The sequence below is a fragment of the Gopherus evgoodei genome, chromosome 8 (genome assembly GCF_007399415.2).
Source record: "Gopherus evgoodei ecotype Sinaloan lineage chromosome 8, rGopEvg1_v1.p, whole genome shotgun sequence".
Classification (NCBI taxonomy): Eukaryota; Metazoa; Chordata; order Testudines; family Testudinidae; genus Gopherus; species Gopherus evgoodei.
Genome location: NC_044329.1, coordinates 77,401,389 through 77,416,082, shown reverse-complemented (window position 1 = coordinate 77,416,082; position 14,694 = coordinate 77,401,389). Strand labels below are relative to the sequence as shown.

General features: G+C 39.3%; 1 protein-coding gene across 4 annotated transcripts in view; it reads left to right on the top strand.

The window, feature by feature from the left end:
• Positions 1–14,037, top strand: part of LOC115655990 (cytochrome c-type heme lyase) — an 86,979-nt gene extending 72,942 nt beyond the window's left edge. Inside the window, exons 1-7 of one of the 4 annotated variants that reach the window (XM_030572134.1) lie at positions 2,963–3,101; positions 4,411–4,572; positions 7,342–7,490; positions 8,158–8,306; positions 9,540–9,659; positions 11,325–11,411; positions 11,657–14,037. In XM_030572134.1, coding sequence (XP_030427994.1) covers positions 3,038–3,101; positions 4,411–4,572; positions 7,342–7,490; positions 8,158–8,306; positions 9,540–9,659; positions 11,325–11,411; positions 11,657–11,855 — 930 coding nt within the window. In that variant the 5' untranslated portion in view covers positions 2,963–3,037 and the 3' untranslated portion in view covers positions 11,856–14,037. Of the gene's footprint in view, positions 1–2,962; positions 3,119–4,410; positions 4,573–7,341; positions 7,491–8,157; positions 8,307–9,539; positions 9,660–11,324; positions 11,412–11,656 lie in introns of those variants that run through there. The other 3 variants (XM_030572135.1, XM_030572137.1, XM_030572136.1) reach the window with 3 other exon arrangements.
• The last annotated feature ends 657 nt before the right edge of the window (positions 14,038–14,694 follow it).

The window sequence follows — 14,694 nt, the reverse complement described above, 5'->3', positions numbered from 1 at the left end:
CACCTGCACTAGGGGCTTCTGCTGTCATGGCTATATGTCAATCAGGGATCGCACCTCTTCACTCGCCTTGACCAATATAACTATGCCAACAGAAATTACTCCTGGGAGAATTCTGTGCCAAAAAATTAAAATTTCTGTGCACAATATTTTAAAATTCTGCATATTTTATTTGTCAAAATAACACAATATAATTATGCCAGTTTCAATTATTTTGGGTTTTTTTTTCAAAATACCTGTCAACAACTATATCTGTAACAATATAGACAACAAAAAAGATTCAGGAAATGTTTTTTGACAAATAGATTCCTTACTAGGTATATTAATACAGAACTTTGAGTACTAATTCATTTAAACTACAATACAGAAACATATTTCCCAGTGTAAATGTTGGGGAGTGAGAGTATGGAGGAGCTGAGGGAAAGAGAAGGAATTTCTGTGAAGAAGCCTGGGAGTGAAAGTGAGGGTTGTTGGGAGAAATATGAATAGATTTTTTTTCTTTTTTTGGGGGGTGGGGGGCGATTGTTAACGTGTTGGGGAGCTCCCCTGCCCATGCAGACCCTGGCTGATCTCTAGCCTTCCCATTCAGTCAGGCACCTCTGGCCCTGTCCCCATGTGTCCCTTTCTCCCTGTCCCCCCATCCCCATGTGTCCCTGAAACCCCCCACTCAGCTACCCCCTAGCTCCATGTGGCTCTGCCCCCGCACTCCAACTCCCATTCAGTCCCCACTCCAGTCTGTTTCTCCCACTAGCCCTTCTGAACCCCAGGCTATGTGACCTCCCAGCAGCCCCTTGTGCTCTGTGCTGTATCCTGCCCCCAATATCCTGTGCCTCCTTGCCTGGCCCCAGGGATAGTGCACCGTGAGGAATGCAGCCTCTGCTCTCTCCCTATCGGCTGCTGACTGCTATGGCCTGTGAGTGGTAAGCCAGCTGCCTCTGTTCTGGTGCCACAGCAGCCTCTCATGAGCAAAAGGCATAACTGCAGAACCTCTCTGGCAGAATGTATTTTCTGCAGAGAAAAAAAAATGGCAAGGCACGTGATTTGTGTGTATGCACAGTGGTACAGAATTCCCCAGGAGTAAGAAGCCTGTAGATGTAGCCTGAGTGAACATCTCATTGAGATGAATGTGGTGTGCATGTCTTTCTGAGTTATTGTTCCAGGTTCTCTGTAGGCTCTAGAAGACATCTCTGTACTAGTTACAGAGTTCAGATTTTTTAATTTTTCTTTGCAGTCATAACAGTGAAAGCTTTAATCTATTTTTTTAAATTGAATACAGAGATTCTGGAGAAATAGGTAATAGCCTGAGTACTGACTGAATCTGAGCCCTGACATACATAATCACATTGGCAGATGTTTTGGCAAATTTCAAAGCAATTGGTGAGGCATCAACCCCTATATGAATCATAAAGAAGTCACCCACTACACTAGGTCAGAGAGCCTATCCCAAAATTGAGAGATTTGGTATCAAGGAAGAGGCTTTCCTGAGTCCTCTGAGACAACATCCATGCTTCCTCTTTATAGTACTACTAGATGAGAAATACTTATGTTTCTGTTTTGGCATACACAATGAAGTAGGTCATGACTGATCCATATTTTTCCTCAAAACAAATGTATTCAAGTGGGTGGCCTTAACCGAGGATGAAAGTTGCCTCCTAAATGAGAGGACTCTGGTCATTCCTGTTGACTGCTGGTAAGGCTAGAACCAGAATATTCTATAGCTATTTTTGGTGTATTTTGTTACTAGTCACACTTTACTATATAGGGTAAAATGCATCATCTAGTTGCATTCTCTTTACTGCTTTAAACTAAAACTTTTTCACCAGCAGGAAAGCGATTGGGATAGTTTTCTTCTTCCATAGACAAATATTTTGGCATTGAAAATGCCAAGTGTTCAATACACCACTCCCACATTGTCCTTCTCTCATTTCTTTTTAAACTCCCCCTCAAAAAATATCCCCCCAAACTGGCAGATTTCAGCACAAGATTTTGTGGCTTGTGTACTTGGATTTTTTCTGTAACTTTTATAACTACTACTACATTGTTAAATAGGGATCTCTCTTCGGTATAAACATAAGGTAAATATTATCTCTCCCTTCTCAACCTGAATCTTCATCTGAAATGTAGTAAAATAGCAGTGTACCTACAACTAATAGCAATGTAATGTGTTTTGATTTCCTAGTGATAATTTAACTATATTCAGTTACACTTTTACATGTTACTCTATCATAGTAGTTACCTAATTATTAAATTAAGAAATAGTAGTTGACCTAGAGAATTCATCATAACAATTTTTCATGCTACATGCTTAGGTGCAAGGGGAAGAATTGGTTCCTTACGTAAAACTCTAAGTTAACCTCCTGCTTCGATCTGCATTGCAGCATTAAATAAGCTGCCCACTTCCACTTGTCTTGCGAGAACGGAATAGAGCTGAGGAAGCAGTTACATACATGAGCGGTTTCTTCGGCTATTTTAGGTTCTAGGGGCTAGGCTACTGATCAGGGCTTTGTAAATCCACGAATAGTACTGTCATTTTCCAGACTGAAAACAAAAGCAAAGGCTAGTAAGGCAGGAAATCCAGCTGAGCAGTAAACTCAAATTTAAAAAAGTGCAGAGGGGAATTAAGAGATCACTCAGGTCAGGCCTCGGGGATCCGCAGCTGAAGGAAGTAACTGGGCAGCCCCTTTAATATGAGGCGTTACCGTTTCTAACCACCTCTGCGGCTGTTAGCGGGCTGGCCGCACCCTGACACCACTTGGGAACAAAGGGAGGTGTTTACATGACGCTCCTTTTTAAGGGGCCAATGTTCAAACCAAATACCTCCCCGCTAACCGCTGGGTCTCCCAGAACCGCTCAGCAGCACGCCCCGCGCCCACACCGGCAAATCTCAACGGCTCACCCGAAGAGAGGGGACGGGACACTACGCAGCGCCGGCTACTGCTCCGCCGGGCCGGGCCGGGCCGCCCCGCCTCTCCCACTCTCTCAGCGCGTTGGCTCTGCCACCCCCTTGTCTTGTTTGGCGCACGCGCAGATTGAGCGGCGCATGACGGCTCGCGCGAGTTGGGCTCTGCTTGCCGCCGTGAGGGCTAGTGGCGGCTGCTGGCCGGGTGCTTTGGATGCTGAGGTACTGGGGCTGGACGGGCGCGTGGGCCGTTCTCTGGGGCCAGGCGGGGGCCAGGCGGTGCGGGGGCCAGGTAGGAGGCGGCCGTGACCTTGCCATGGTGCCGCTGGGAGGAGCGGAGGCCGCTGGGTTCGGGGGGCCGGGCAACCCCGTGTTCCTGCCGCCGACCCGAGCGGGCTCGGGGCTCTGGGCACTCCTACTCCGCGGGCCCCCTCGCCGCTCCGCCAGGGCAGCGCCCGCAGGAGACCCGCTCTGTGACCTCTGCCCCTCGGGCTCCCTGAGCCGCGCTTGTGTTGGGGTTCGGGGCTGTCTGCGCTGCGCCGCGCCCCCGGGGAGCCGGGGCTCTTGCCTCCCGCACCGCACTGCGAGGGGCGCCCCTCTCCGGAGCAGCTTAGGGCCCCACTCAGACCTGCGCTCCCTCCTGTTCAAGCTAGGCCTTGAGTCACGGTTGGATGTGTACGGCCCCATCACCGCAGTATCCAGGCACCTGCTGGAGACCCGCACACTTGTTCTCCTACCAACCCAAGGAGGTAGAGAAGTATCTTTCCCATTTTACAGCTGGGGACTGAAGTGCAGAAAAATCAAGTGACTTGCAAAGTCTGGCAGAATTAGGAGTTGAATGCAGATTTCCCAAACCCACATACAGTGCTTTAATCTCAAGACTGTTCTTCTTTTCAAATTAGGCTATAGTCCTGTGAAGGTAGAATTTAACCTTACACACAGAATTAAACAAGCAGTTTTGTTGCTATAGGAAATAGCATAAAATTCTGTTCATGCTCTGTTACAAGTATTAATTAGTTCATTCAGGTCTAAAAAGAACAGCAAAAGGAATTATTTTTATCACCAGATTCTGTACATGTGGCAGTATACACAGAGGAAACAGATGGCTTGCCTAAGGAGGTGCTATTTTTAAAGATGCTCTTCAAAGTAGACCCACACTTATTGGAGGTCACATGGTAATTTGGGGCAGAACTGGACTATAACCCAAGCTGCTTAACTGTCATAAAAATAAAATCGTTCTGATTTTTTTTGTTGTTGTTGAAGACTGAGGGACTTGGAATAACATTTTACTTTGCTCTGATATAGCTCTGTAGATATATTCTTGGACATTTGCTAAAAAGCCAGGTATTTTGCTAGTGTTCATGAATTCATTAATTGTAAATGCCAAATGTTTTAAGTATTTATATATGCTGACCATACTATGTCTGTTTTTTACTTTAATTTTACTGACTTGTTGTGGAAAATGAATTCATGGTTATGTTTTAGTAAGAGTTGCCTATGATTGTCTTTTTTAGATGTACAATTTTTTCTCTTCAAATCTGATCTAAAATTAGAAGTTGTGATGGGTTTGTCTGCTTCATCTCCATCGGTTGCCGTTCAGTCAACAAATGTATCTGTACACCCTCAGATTGCATCTCCACCTTCAGAATGTCCCATGCATCAGGAAAAAATGGAAGGTAACTACCTGCCAAAATGGAATGAAACAAAATCTGAACCTCGGAAAAGTGCTTTGAAAGATATTTGGCAAGGAAGGAAAGCTGTTTATGAGCAATGGAGTATTAGTATGACAAGTGTCTTCCTTCACAAAAATGCAACTTGCAAGTAGTTGTATTTTGAAAGGTAAAGGGATGTGAGTTTCTTACCAAACTGTTTTACCAGCTAAAGTGATAAGTCAGGATTCAGTCTCCTGTAACAGTGACTGATGTGTCAGACATCCAAAGTTGTATTTCTTATATTGCTATAGTTGTTCTTGTCTTCAACTACAGAACTCCAAACTGAGGTCTTGGAAGATAAGAGCTGATTCCCAAATGCATTCTTAAAATGTGTAGTCATATACTCTAAGTCTAGCTAGTCTCAGTGACCTGAGATCTTTTAAACTGTAAATGCCAAAAAGTTCTTTAATTTTAAAGTTTGGGTTTCCACAGTTAGTCATTATAACATGCAGAACATTATAACATTAAAGGACATGCAGAAGACTAGGTTCAAACAGCAATATTTACGTAGCTGTGTTGCATACTCTGTAGTCTTATGTATATACTGTTGCACACACTGTTAGACTACCATTTAATCAGAAAAACGAAGCACAAAATACAGTATGTTGCAAAGCAGCAGAGTTGATTTTCTTTTTTTTTCCCCAAACCTTAGCATTTGCATTTATTGACCATTGGTAACTAACGATGAATCTTAAGTTACACAGTTTTTAGAATTCTTAAAGGTAATTAAAAATCTTTAATGTAGTCTTGGCATTTAAGATGCCTCAAATGCTGTGGGATGTAGAAATATATGTTCTTGAAGTGTGTGCCTTCTCTGAAATGACTGTAAATATAACATTGTGAAATTCTGTCTGCTTTGCTATAACTTCCAGGGCAAATTTGACATCCTTAGAGAACTTGGATGGCTACAAAGTTTGGGGGAAAACATCCCAATAAATTTCATGTTTGAACAGAAACAAGCATGGAAACATCAGTTCCAAATGAAGTGGTTTTGAAAGATTTGAATACGTGGAAAAGAAATAGAAACTCTTCTGGAACTTGAATTGTATTGGTCCCTACTAGGCACTTGCAATAATTGTGGGAGTACTGTTTTTAAGGAAAGTTCATCACAGTAATTTACAGATTCTCCATGAAGTTAATGACCTGCTCTGTTACATCAAGTGATCACAAATTAGTGTTTTAACTCTTCTCTATTAAGTCTTTTTTTTTTTTTTTTTTTTTTTTTTTTTCATCATTCCCTCCTTAGGCCCAGATCCTGCAATCTCATCTGCACAGGCAGACCTGTAGAGAGTCTGAACTAAGTCAGTGGGGCTCCACATAGGGTCTGGGATTTCAGGAACAGGGTTTTTGTTGTATATGGATGTAAAAAAATAAGGTTAATTATTTTCAAGTGGCTTAGTGTCAGTATTTAACAAAAGACTTTGATTGTAGAACTGATAAATGAAATTGTTTGTAATTGTTCACTTTATTAATGTAACTTCTGTTCACCATTCACTACACTTGCCTACACCGTAACTTCTGTTCCATATTGTAATTCAAACCCCATTTTAAAACACTCACTCCATTTTGTAAAAGCTTCCTCCAACCTTCATTTTTGCAAACCCTGCTGTAATCTTATTAGTTTAGTTTAGATGTGTAAATGAGGTATGTATGGATAACGGAATCAACCTCCAGCCCCAGCCTGTCCTGATGAGATAAAGTTCAAATACCAACGGCTGAAGACCTAGACAATAGCCCTAAACAAAGTAAGAAGCATCCACCCTAAAAAGAAAAGGACTACAGAAGGAAGATCAAAGCCAGGTTCAAGGCTGAAAGTCACGCCTGCAATTGATGGATGATCAATCTAAACCCAGAGGCAGCGTGACACAGCAAGACCTATAGACTTTGAATCCAAACTAAAAGCCTATAAAAAAGAAGGGTGAGATGAGAGACTCTGGGTAACATTCTGCTGCCAACATGGAAGAACATTGGTGCCTGCCCAACAGAGATCCAGCTCAGCCTTGTGCCCAGCTTTCCTGGCCAGTTAGCTGCCACAAGCTACGAACCCAAACTACAAAATCAAGCTATGAACTTAAGCTATCTTCAGGACTGGTAACTATGCAGCAGCTGCAGAACAGCTGGTGTGTGTGTGTGTGTGTGTATAGGTATTAGGTATAATGTGTGTGTATAAGAATTAAGATATTAGTTATTAGTCATAAATTGTTATCATAATAAATGTGGCATCTTTGTCTTGTCCCCTTTAATAAGATCCTGCTGGTTTGTTTTTTTTTTTTTACTGGTCAAATATAATTGGTACAACATGATGTGTTACTTACCAGATGAAATCTGTAGATATCATTCTCTTAGGAATTGTCAGATTACTTATGCAAAAGCTGCAAAATTTGTTATTGGCAATTTAAATTCAAGAGGCGTGTTAAAACTACAAGCATAGGAATGGAAAAAATACCAATTCTTTGACTGACGAGTTCTTGTGTCTAACTGAAACTGTCAATATTATGTTGCTGTCCCTTAAAAAATAAGAAATAATATCCTCTTGTTAAGAGGAGGTTGGAACCATTGCTCAGCTGTAAAGAGCAAAATGGGGGAGGATTTGGTTTGTATTTACATTGTGGTTTGCTGAGCTCTAAGAGAATTGACTTGAACACTATGTTCTTCTCTTTCTAAGTCTCATTACATTTGATTATGAATTGTATTTTTGTACTAATGCATGGTTTAATGTTATCTGTATTTCAGGTTGTCCAATGAACACGAAATCTCCTGACCAAGGTGCTGAGAACCAAAATAATGTTCCTGCACACCAAGAACGAGCATATGAATATCTGGAGTGTCTTATGAAATCTAGTACATCTCAAATGAAAGATGATGTAGATCCTAGAAATATGGTAATTTTTATGTAGTCTGTGTGTCTTCTTAAGACCCATTCCCTTCTAAAATGAATATGTAAACGAGATCTCAGTAGTAGCGCTGGAACACAGAAAAGAACTATCGATGTTAAAGCTGTTCTGTCTTTAATACTGAATTTCTTGGACATATATTTGTATTGCGAATACACTTGAAGATAAACTGCTTAATAGTAAGGCCTAAAATTTGATCTACTTTTAAAATCATTCCACTTGGGTAAGGAATGCCCTCACAATTATAAATGTCTACTTAACAACAAAGACAAGATGGCCCATAGAGCCACTGCTATGTGTGTGTTAAGGGTTCATTTAATATTTCCAAGGCTGTCAGGGATGTGAGCACTGTGGTGTGTTGAATGATGAGCTCTAACTGATGGAATTGCTCAGGTGGGTCTTTTGCAGGGCCTCAGCAAAATTCTCTCTGTTTAAAGTAAAACTGTGATGTAGAGCTTTGGGTTTAAAGAGGAGAAAAAGGACATATGGCAGTCTTAGGCATGGCTGAGGAGTACCAACTTTAGAAGAGTTATTTCTTCAGAGGGCCATGCTTTTTGATGTCTTTAGCATATACTGTCATTGTTTTGTAAAAAATACTGTGATATATCAAAACACTTTTGGCTCTGAGATTGTCAAAGTAATCATTTGTGTTTAGATGCCACCACCTAATCAAATGCCATCCCCGAATCAACCATTTCCATTATCAACTATCAGAGAAGAGTCTTCTATTCCTAGAGCGCATTCAGAACAAAAATGGGTTTATCCGTCAGAGCAAATGTTTTGGAATGCTATGCTAAGGAAAGGGTAAGTACTGGGTAAAATCAGTTTAGAATGTGTGCTAGCCTGAAGACTGCAAAATAACTCATGTGTTGATATTGTAGGCATTTCATTAAGGGGTTGATGGGCTCCAGGTAGTAATCAGTCAGCTTGTTCAGAGAAGTCTGTATCCTTCTAAAAAGTTTTCCAAGGAGTAAAATTGGTCTTAAAAACTTGGTCACTATGTTTGTTTTTTTTTTTAAGTCTTTTTAAACTAAAGTTCCACCATTGTGAACATTAGATCAGGTCCATTGCTGTTAGCAACATGGAACCCCTCGTGTAGACAAGACTTCTGTGTCTGTCCATATCATAAAACCAGTTAGACATTCACTAAACAGGTTAAGATAAAATGATGTTAGAAGTGTTGGTGGCTGTAGGAGCTTTGCTTATAACTATAGGTTGCCTAGTGTTGACTAGTATAGAAATTAAAATGGTTTTAGCAATAGTGCGACTTCTGTGTGTGTGGTTTAAAAAAGGTGTAGACAAGGCCTGAAAGAAGGCTCTTAGCTTAAAAAACGCTTTAGATCAGTAATGGGAGAGTGAGGCAAAACTCATTTTTTTTTCATACAACTAATACATGTTTAAAGTGCGTTCTTGTTGAAACTCATATTTAAACTTTTATCTTTTTGAAGGTCCAATTGATAAAATACAGTAGTTATTTATAGCACTATATTCAAAGTAGTAAAACTTTAGTCCATTTATTATAAACCATCTTAACACTAAGGCCCTGACCTTGCAAACCTGTATGCAGATGTTTAACTTTACACACATTCTTAAGTGTAAGATCATGTATGTGTGTGCTGGATTAGAGAATAAGAGTTATTTATACATGACTCTTGCATAATTTTTTTATTTATCTAATAATTTATCTATCGAAAATGAATTTGGGTTGCATCCTACACTAAATTTTCTAAGCATTGTGAAATGTAAACTAACTCTAGATAGCTTTTTCAACACATTCCAATACCATAACTTAGCTCATGCTGTTTATTTGTGCAAACTGATTAATGTTAGAGAACTATAATTTGTACATAAAAGTTAAGTAGTTAAGAGGACTACGCAGGGGACTGGAATCTAGCAATGCATGACTTGTGACTCTGACAGAGTTGCTCTGTGTCCTTGGGGCAGATCTTTTACCTCTCAGGGGAGATGGGGAATTTAAGCTCCAATATTTGTGTTTTTAAATAAATAAATAAATCCAAAATATTGTTCCTTTCTTAGATGGAGGTGGAAAGATGATGACATAAACCCCAAAGATATGAATAATATTATCAAGATTCACAATCAGAACAATGAGCAGGCTTGGAAAGAGATTTTAAAGTGGGAAGCTCTTCATGCTGCGTAAGTACATTTGAGATAAAAACAAAAAAATGTTTTCGTTCTTGCTACTGTAAGTCTGTTTAAAAGTCGGAATGGTTTCAATTTATCCAGAAAATGATCTGATATTTGTAACTCTAAGACTTTGAGACTTGTGCGTGGGTTTTTTTTTTTTTTGTTTTGTTTTTTTTTTTGCTGTAGTACCAAAATCCCTTAGTTAGGAACAAAGGTTTAACAAGATCCAGTGACTGAAAGTTTGTCAGCAATGTTTTTAAACTGGAAATAAGATGAAAATTTTTAATGGGTTAACTAACAATTGGAACATATTATCAAGGATGGGGTAAATTCTCTATCACCTGGACTCCTCAAATCAAAATGATTTATCTTTCTAAAATATATACTGTAGTTCAGCCACAGGATGGGGCGCTACATGCAGGAATCACTGGTGAAATTCTGTGACCTGTGATATGCAGGAGATGAGACTAGATGATCATAAATGCCTTTCTGGCCTTAAAATCTATTGTATTAAATCATACATCTGAGATGCACTTTGTGCAGGATATTGGTGGCGGAGGCTATCTGAAAGCTGGTTACGGATCCCATCATGTATGTCCATATGCTCCAGTCTCTCAGAGTAAGTTACAATAACCTAGGGGCTGCTTAAACTTGTGCTGGCAATATATGGTCATAAGACTGGGCATACAGGGTCAGACCAATGGTCCATCTAGCCCAGTATCCTGTCTTTTGACGGTGGCCAATGCTATTGCTTCAGAGGGAATGAACAGAACAGGGGAACTATCATGTGATCCAGTCCCAGTATCTGGCAGTCAGAGACTTAGGGACACCCAGAGCATGAGCTTGCATCCCTGACCATCTTGTCTAGTAGCCATTCATGAACCTTTTGTCCATGAAGCTATCAATTTTTTTTATTTTATTTTATTTTTTTTGAACCCAGTTATACTTTTATCCTTCAGAACATCCCCTGGCAAGAAGATCGATCGACAAGCTGACTGTGTGTGTGAAGAAATACTTCGTTATGCTTGTTTTTATATCTGCTGCCTATTAATTTAATTGGGCAACCCCTGGTTTTTGTGTTCTATGAAGAGTAAATAACACTTCTTTATTCACTTTCTCCACACCATTCATGATTTTATAGACCTCTATCATATTCCCCCCTGCCCCCCAAGGAACCATATGTCATCTGAGAATCAGCAGAGCTCCACCTCACCATCTCCCTCTGACACACCCTCTACACTGGGGTGAGCCACTGCTTGGTGCAAGACCCAACTCTGCCATTTTTACATCAACTGGGAGCTCCCCTGCTGTGGGTAATGCTTGGCCCACAGTCTCCTTCTACACTTGAGTGGTCTATTCAGAAAAGAAAATCTAGCCCAGTGTGATCCCATTGGCCAGAAATGATCTCTAGTGTTTTCTTCTGTAACGGATACTCTTATTGCCTCCCTCCCCACTGGAGATACCGATTTAGATATGTTAGGTCACACTGTTACTGAGAGCTTACTGCTGACTTGTAAATCTATTTTAAAGGAACTGTTTTATTATTTGAATAACTGATTTTTACCACACCTTTTTCTAATAAACTATTTATATATTAGTAAAACAAGTTCTTAAACTGTACATTATCTGTCTTAAAACTGAAAGTGTATCTTTAATTGCCTAAAATATATTTAGGGAATGTCCATGTGGACCATCGTTGATCCGGTTTGGAGGTAAAGCTAAGGAATATTCACCCAGAGCCAGAATACGCTCATGGATGGGGTATGTTTGCAGGACCAGAAATTTGTGTGTTTTTTTTTCCCTTGTACGTTGGAATGTGATGTAGTAGAAGTAGATTTTTTTTAAACCTTTTAGAATTACAGTTTCAACCTATATTTACCAGAAAAGCAGGATTTTTGAACACATTGTCATAAAATAACCTATATAGTACATATGACTTGTGCCCATTTTATGAAGTGTCATCTTGATTTAAGAGCTGGTGTTAATTTACTGAATTCTCTTTCCAGATATGAACTTCCTTTTGACAGACATGATTGGATTATTGATCGTTGTGGGAAGGAAGTCAGATATGTTATTGATTATTATGATGGTGGTGAAGTAGATAAGAATTATCAGTTCACCATCTTGGATGTCCGTCCTGCATTTGATTCTCTCTCTGCTGTGTGGGACAGAATGAAAGTAGCTTGGTGGCGTTGGACTTCATAACTACACTGAAACAGTATTTTCTCAAATTGAAGATGAGCTGCCATTTGAACTTTAAATAAAGATCCTAGTAACTGTGCTTATCTTCATTAACCAACATTGTTCTTATCTCTGGGGGAAACACTATGCAGTCTGTATGAACAGATACTTCATGCCATCTATAATTTAAAAGTAAAGTACATGCTTTTCTCTTTCTAGGTTTATTTCAGTGTTCAAGTTCCCTCATAGCTGGAAAATCTTGTGTGTACTTTAGTCAATTAAATCTAAGCTACATAAGATTAGTGACTCTCACAAAGTGCCAGGCACAATGGAGCCTGACCCTGATTGAGCCTTTAGGCCCTACTACAATATAGATAACAAAAAAAGTGGGAGTTTTGTAAATGGTTTTTACTTGGTCATTAAAAGTGGTACATGGATATCATGATCGTGGGTGTGGTGTAGAAGTCTCGGTAGATAATTTATTATTGCAAACTAATTTATATATAGTCCATATCTAAATCTGAGATTATTTCAGTTGAACTAACCTGTTTAAATAAAAAATATGGCATGTGAATATTTTTAAAGGTACGTTAAACTGAAACTAATGTAGGAAGAGTTGTCATTATTTTCAACAGACTTTTTCTAAAAGGAAAGCAATTAATAATTTGGAACAGTGTGATGGTTACTTTTTCTTTTAAAATGCCGCTTCTGTATTGTATTCCAAAAAGCAGGAAATAAAATGGACACTTCAGTGTAGTTCAGTTTCATTTTTGAAGTTATGAAAAATCCATAGTATTTGAGTTAATTGAATATATATTTAAAAGCCCATTGCCTTCAGTGGGTGTTACACGGACATAGTGAAAAACAGAATTAAGTCTTTTATGAAATTTTAATTTTTGTGGTGAGTAACTGCCTGTCAAAGAAAAGATGATGATAATTGGACAGTGTTCAGTTTTCACACACTTTGTGGAGTATATTGTTAAATTAAAATTTCTAGGCAGTGTTTTGCAGATTTGGTAGACAGTAAATTACTGTATGCTGAAATGTGTTGTCATGTAAAAGGTATTAATGTAGAGTATAAGATGTTAAGCTATTGATTTGACTTGCTGTTCTTGCTATCATAACGTAGATATTTAAAATTACTTATTAGATATGGTGTAGCAATTTGAACAATCTTACATGTGTATAATAAGGGAAATTACTTTGTAATAGTTTTCTAACTTGATATTCCCTGTACATCATACTTCAGAGTTCTGTGGCACCAGGAGCTCAGTGTAAAGCTTAAATTAATCCTCCCTTCCCTCCTATGTCCATTCTTGAGACTGATCCATCTATGCATGTTACTTTGGATTGGTAGGAGTAAATTAATACTGTATTCTACTCCCTCTAGTGGGAAATTTTCCCCAATATGTACATAATCCTAACTTTTGGATGAAGGGCTGTGTGTAATTGGATTTATATAGGGAACTACCTTCAGAGAGGTGCTTTGCAATAAACTGACTTTCACTTCATGAGGAAGTAATCTCATATAGCTCCTACTTTGAAGGTTGTAGTGGAGGCCACCTTTGTTGTCCAGAGGAAAAGTTCCCCTTTCAGAGGTTTCCAGAAAGTATTGCATAGCCTAAAGTCTAACATTACTGAGGTGTTTTTTCTCTCTGTCCATGTTCAAAATAATCCTGTTCTATAGCCATCTGAATTGAAGCCAGTTTTGAACAATAAATCCACCTGAGATTGATTTACTATTGTGCAAGAAGAGGCAGAGCTACTAGAAAGATAAGTGGACAGCTGATGAAACCCTGCATTTGCTAGTGGAAGAGTTACTAACATAAGGAGTTGAGATTATCATGTGGATACTCCCTGATGATGTGTCCTCACACCTTACAAATCAGTTTTGATAATTTGTGATACATACAGTCCTGATGCTTATGTCTCATGCAAAACAGAAAAGGCAGCAATATTTAAATCCGTCTTCAAAAAACCCTCACCTACTTTCTTGATCGCAGAAACAAAATGGTGTCATGATCATTGAAGTATTCATTCAATGAAGAACCAGAAGATGTCATACATCACTACTTGAGTTGTCTTCTAGTATGCTCCACTGACTGTATGAATTCAAGTTTATTCTTTGTGATGCCTGAATATTATTACTTAAATGTGATATCTTGTCACATTTGATTCTGTTTTAATAAAGTGAACTTTTTTTACTTTGTAATTTTTTCTAGTTTTAGACCCAAGCTGTTAGTGCGGGTGATGGCTTTTCCCAAGTTTGGTGATAATGAAATGATCCTGTTTACACCCTGTACTAGACTAGCCTTTCTGCATCTGCAACGTAACTATGCAGAACTGTCAGAGCCTTTGGAGAATAAGCTTTGCATATATTTAGATGAGGAGGGCATCTGAAAAGAGCTAAGAAGTCGGCGCAGTATTAGCTTGTAGTAGTAGCAGATATTGAAGCAAGAGCTTCTGTGTAACAGTTGAAGATTTGTTGATGATTCACCGTGTGTAAGGGGAGTGCAGAGGTCTGAAGTGATGCATGATCAACAACAACCAAATTTCCAGTTCTACGGGAAAGGAGATTCTATAAACTGAGAATTTAGGTTCTGATGTAAAGCACATAAATCAATAGAAAGATCCACTGATTTCATTTACCTTTAGGTTAAGTCTAAACTGTTTAGTAAACCTGGGTTTAGATTTAGGTTTAAGTCCAAGCCATCTACTGTCCACACACATCAGACACAAGCCTGCAGACTTGGCTAGCATATCGATCTATACCTGAATCTTGCTGTGATGTGGTCCAAGCCCTGGGATTTTGCAGTGTAAATGCAGCTGAAGTCTGGGTGGCCAGACTTGGGTCTGGAGAGTA